At 39.6% G+C, this 5,928-nt stretch overlaps 1 protein-coding gene across 1 annotated transcript; it reads left to right on the forward strand.

Annotated features, from left to right (window-relative positions):
• Positions 1-1,967: 1,967 nt before the first annotated feature.
• On the forward strand, positions 1,968-5,668 carry LOC112187902 (cyclic nucleotide-gated ion channel 2). The gene is made up of 8 exons (XM_024326867.2): positions 1,968-2,128; positions 2,342-2,993; positions 3,561-3,776; positions 3,862-4,178; positions 4,276-4,387; positions 4,464-4,700; positions 4,778-4,864; positions 4,957-5,668. The coding sequence occupies exons 1-8, from the start codon at positions 2,103-2,105 to the stop codon at positions 5,449-5,451; spliced, it is 2,142 nt and encodes a 713-aa protein (XP_024182635.1). The 5' UTR covers positions 1,968-2,102; the 3' UTR covers positions 5,452-5,668.
• Positions 5,669-5,928: the final 260 nt, after the last annotated feature.

Below are 5,928 nucleotides of genomic sequence, written 5' to 3' on the forward strand. Positions count from 1 at the left end.
TTGTTTACGTTTAAAAGGCTATGAATATATTTCATTAAGCTCTTTGTCAGTAATTTTTATGTATATCCCTTTAATTTCCGTAGCCACACAAGAAGAAATAGGAAAGGAAAATAACTAAAATCGCTCCCAACAAGTGGAGATAATGAGATTAAAGAAACTGTGGTGACGATGCCTCTGACAATCAAATCAAAAATCGCTGAATGAAATGATAACTTTCAGTATATATTTCTGGGCCATTCCCCAATTGAATGATGCACAAGAGGGATCACGACTGTCAACTACTAAAGCCAAATTCAAATGATTAAATTCTGATCGACATATTCTGGAATACCATATATGCGTAGAACAGTATATACCCTTTCCATGCCTGATTGCACGATCAATATTTTTATGAAAGATTAAAAATTGAGAAATTTTAAATACACACTTTTAATCACTTAATATATATCCCTATAATTTTATATTTCAAATTAGATTTTGTAGATAGGTTAAATGACAAAAACAGAATTTATGCATTTTAGAAGAAAAAAAATAGTCATATTTTCCTTATATTATTCTATTTAAATATTTATGTATAAATAGTTAGATAAACACAAAAAATTTCTATACATGGCTTCCCAATTTAATACAAGAATAAAGTTAGACACTATCTAATTTAATTTTTAGAAACCATAATATTTAGAATTTCAAAATCAATGGCATTAAATATTTTTAAAACATATCACTTTACTCCAATTTTTTAGTTATTTCTTTTTTTGTTCTAAGAGTTATGATTAATCAATTTATTTTCTAATATAAAACATCACATGTGAAAAAACTTTATAACTGTTAATTTGTTTGATCCCTCTAATGACAACTTTTTAGTTCCACTACTCTGGAGAAAGTGAGAAACTACTGATATAGTTTTGGTTGAATGTTCAACTCATAATTTTATACTTGATTAACATGGTGATTGGTGGATGTGAGCTCAAATAACACAAAACCTATTTATATGCATCTATTTAAAGGGAACAATAATATATCTTTATGGATTTCTCAATAACAAATACAAGTAATCAATATTGTCATTTACAAAACGTCAATATAATAGAATATACTAATCGTATTAATAGTAATCCTAATATAGTAAAAAAATAGGATATTTCATGATTTTTTAGATTAAGGATATTTTAGGTACTTTGGGTTGTGTATTTAGTAAAATATTAGAATGAGAAATTAAATGGGTGGTGTATTAAGTATGGAGTGTGTATTTAAAACTTCTCTTAAAAATTGAAAGGATGATGAAATTGAATAATCACTTAATTATGTACAATGACAATTAAATTGACCCAAAAAATACAGTACATACTAGAAATGAGTCATGTTGTTTGAGGAGTATTCGGGTTTGTGTGTCTGCAACGGATGATATATATCTAATTTTACTGGGATATATACCCTCGTGAACCTTATTCTATATACTGACTGAATGAGTGCGTTACTAACTCGGTCATATATCTCTGAATTGCTTCCTCATCCCAATAAAAAAAAAAAAATCCGAGTTCTGCTAGGGTTCTGTAAAACAGCATATAAGATTATGGCATTAATTGATTACACACTCTTACATGCACTTACACAACATCATTCTGACTAGTAGTTTCAACGTTTAGAACTTATGAGACATGCATGCTGTGATTTCATCTAATCGTGAAAGTGGAATATTTTTTACTGTCATTTTGTTATCGGTGTGAGAATCTGAAGTCTGGTAAGATGAGGCAGGGTGGTCCTATACTCCTATGAAAAAGATATCGGCGGTGACATGGAGCGGTCAGTCGTGGACCCCAGACTTGCTGGGGAAAAAGGCCAGCTTAGCCACCCCACCACCACCACGACGACCACGTTCCCTTGCTTCCGTATATGTTCAATAAACTCTTCCTCTCTTCATGTGCTAGCTGACACACTCGCCAATTACCCTAATGACAAATTGAACCACCCCTTCCCCCCACCCCTACTATAATTATCATCTCCCTCCTCTCCCTCCTCTCATTTCTTCCTCCGTCTCCGTCCTTCTTATTATATACTAAGTTCCTATATATGGTTAACCTCTCTTCCTTCTCACCATCACCATGTCCTCCAACTTCTCCCTCCCAAGGTTTCATGTCCTCTACTCATTTATCGTATCTATTTTAATTAAAATTCGAGGGCGGGCTTTCCGAAGTGCTGGTCTCTTCTTCTGTAGACGCTTCCGGTGAATTGACCAGCACCGAGGAGCTAAGCAAAGCTAACTGAATCCTCTTAATTAAATTTTGAAACTAACAATATTTTACGTGCATGATTATAATTGCTCTAACTGTGTTACACATAGGTGGACGGTATTCCACCGCCGGCAGAACTCACAGAGCGGCGGCGGCCCGAGTGACAGCGACAACAGCAACAACTTTGTGGAAGACAACCCAATCTCACTCTCGACCTCGGTGATCGAGTGCTACGCGTGCACTCAGGTCGGAGTTCCGGTCTTCCACTCGACCAGCTGCGACGGCGCCCACCAGCCCCAATGGGAGGCCTCGGCGGGGTCTTCCCTAGTCCCTATCCAATCCCGGAGCGACCTCAAGAAGGGTCTCCGCCGCAACCGCCTCCCGGTGGGCCCCTTCGGAGAGGTCCTCGACCCGCGCACCAAGCGCGTGCAGAGGTGGAACCGCGCCTTCCTCCTGGCGCGTGGGATGGCCCTCGCCATCGACCCGCTCTTCTTCTACGCCCTCTCCATCGGCCGCGGTGGGACTCCCTGCCTCTACATGGACGGCGGCCTTGCGGCAATCGTGACGGTGCTGCGCACATGCGTGGACGCCGTCCACCTTTGCCACCTGTGGCTTCAGTTCCGCCTGGCGTACGTTTCTAGGGAGTCGCTGGTGGTCGGCTGCGGGAAGCTCGTGTGGGACGCACGTGCGATAGCGTCGCACTATGTTCGGTCCCTCAAGGGCTTCTGGTTCGACGCCTTCGTTATTCTTCCGGTTCCTCAGGTGAGTCAGAGAATAGTTGTGTCGAGTCAGTCAGAGTATGGCTGCCTTTGATTTTTTTGAAAGTTCGAAATTACCACCCACTTATTCCCCCTCTGTAACTATTTTACTATTTAACTTTATGGTTTACCGCTTGCCCATTTTTTGTTTTTGGGACATAAAGGAGCAATCATATACATATGAATGAATTGTTTTTTGTTTTTGGGACATAAAGGAGAAAGAACAAAATTTCTGCAGAGAATCAAGCGGACTATTTATAGTAGGTGTATTCACGTGATGAATGGAATGTGAAGTGAAAGATAGGCACAGCTGTTAATTTGGGACCAGATGGATTTGTAATTCTCTTTGGGTTAAAGCGTGGTCATAAATGTTTGTTTCTTGATGATTAATGTAGGAATATTCAACAGTGAAAAGTGGTGTCTCTAATTCAATGTCTTTGAAAGACTTATGTTTCGTGCATCCAGTTACATTTTACAGGCAGATTATTGAGTAGTTTCGCGCTTGTTAGCTATCGATTTGCATTCTGTAGGTATTTGCTGAAAATTGAACTCTGTTTCTGTGTAATTGCAGGCTGTGTTCTGGCTTGTTCTTCCAAAATTGATCAGGGAAGAGAAGATTAAAGTGATAATGACAATTCTTCTAGTAATATTTTTATTCCAATTCCTCCCAAAAGTCTACCATAGCATCTGCTTGATGAGAAGAATGGCAAAGGTCACAGGCTACATTTTCGGCACCATTTGGTGGGGTTTTGGCCTCAACCTCATCGCCTACTTCATTGCCTCACATGTAACTCCTCTACCTCATAATTGTTCTACCTATACAACACAAATTGTACGCTTTGTATGACTTGAATGGTGATCATGTTTTACAGGTTGCTGGGGGATGCTGGTATGTACTTGCTATACAGCGAGTGGCTTCCTGCCTAAAGCAACAGTGTGAATTGGGTGGGAATTGCAATCTCTCTTTGTCATGCTCACAGGAAGTTTGTTACCAATCTCTGATACCGGATTCCATGGAAGCAACTCCATGTGGTAACAATGTGACAAATGTGTTGAGAAAGCCTTCCTGCTTGGATGTTAATGGAACATTCAACTACGGCATCTATCAGTGGGCTCTTCCTGTCATATCTAGCAACTCGCTGTCTATAAAGATCCTTTATCCTATATTTTGGGGCTTAATGACTCTCAGGTATCTTGTATGACAAACCATATTCATTGGATAACTTTGCCTCAACTAGTTAAAGAGTTAATCTAATTGAGAACCTTTTACTCTGGAACAATTACAGCACATTTGGCAATGATCTTGAACCAACAAGTCACTGGCTAGAAGTGATTTTCAGTATATGCATTGTGCTCAGTGGATTACTGCTCTTCACTTTGCTTATTGGGAACATTCAGGTGAGTATTTGTTTGGATGGGAAGTATGTTTAGGCTAACTCTGGCTATCAGGACTTATCATTGCTTGTGAATCAAGGTATTTCTGCACGCGGTTATGGCAAAGAAGAGGAAAATGCAGCTGAGGTGCAGAGACATGGAATGGTGGATGAGAAGAAGGCAGTTGCCATCTGGTTTGCGACGAAGAGTCAGGCATTATGAACGCCATAGATGGGTGACAATGGGGGGAGAAGATGAGATGGATTTGATCAAAGACTTGCCTGAAGGTCTTCGAAGAGAAATCAAACGCCACTTATGCATAGACCTCATAAAGAAGGTAATACCAAATAGCATATGAGATATTCATAATTGTATATCTGGATCATTCACAACATGTCCTATTGAATTTTGTAGGTACCTCTGTTCCACAACTTGGATGATCTGATTCTTGACAACATATGTGATCGCGTTAGGCCTCTGGTCTTTTCTAGAGATGAAAAGGTACTGAATTCATCTGTGCAAGGATTTTGTCAATACCGTTTTGATGACATTACAAAAACAAATTCAATGACAATGTGATCTACATTGAACAGATAATTAGAGAAGGAGACCCTGTGCCAAAGATGCTATTCATTGTGCGTGGACGCATAAAGCGCAGCCAAGGCCTAAGTAAAGGCATGGTGGGAACCAATGTGCTTGAACCCGGTGGGTTTCTAGGCGATGAGCTGCTCTCCTGGTGCCTACGCCGGCCCTTCATAGACCGCCTTCCCGCCTCATCCGCCACATTTTCTTGCATTGAATCAACAGAAGCGTTCGGCCTCAATGCAAGCGACCTCAGATACATTACAGACCACTTCCGGTACAAATTTGCAAATGAGAGGCTTAAGAGAACTGCTAGATACTACTCTTCCAATTGGCGAACATGGGCTGCTGTAAATGTACAATTTGCTTGGCGCCGCTACAGGCTGAGGACCAGAGGTCCTGTGATTCCTGTATTGACCCCCGAACAAAATGGAGGCGCTGATCGTAAGCTCTTGCAGTATGCTGCATTGTTCATGTCACTTAGGCCGCATGATCATCTTGAGTAAATATATAAAAGCACTATTACTCTTGTATTGATGCTTCTTATTTCGCATTTTAGTCCCACTCCATTGTTAGTGAATAAAGTCTTGTTCGTTTAGGACTGTAAAATTATTTGGGCCGCATTTTCAGAGCAAGTTGTAGAGTTTTGAAAATTTGGTCCATTACTCATGATCATATAAAATTCAATTGTACGTTTTCTAATAAGATAGGCTATTCCTCTAAGAATCAATTTTTCGCTGCAATAAAGTAGCTTTATAATAAACTTTAATTTCTTTCAAATAATTCATTGAACACCTTATCTTCGATTACAAGCAACTAACCCAACATTAAACAAACACACTCGAATAATAATTCCAAAAGCGTTGTCAAATGTTGAAATATGATGATCTACAACTACCAATCCATAATTCGACACTGATGTTTTGCGTGTACAACTTGAAGCTAGCGACACTACTATTAAATGGTCTTGTAATATACGGGCG

The sequence above is a fragment of the Rosa chinensis genome, chromosome 2, assembly GCF_002994745.2.
Source record: "Rosa chinensis cultivar Old Blush chromosome 2, RchiOBHm-V2, whole genome shotgun sequence".
Taxonomy (NCBI): Eukaryota; Viridiplantae; Streptophyta; class Magnoliopsida; order Rosales; family Rosaceae; genus Rosa; species Rosa chinensis.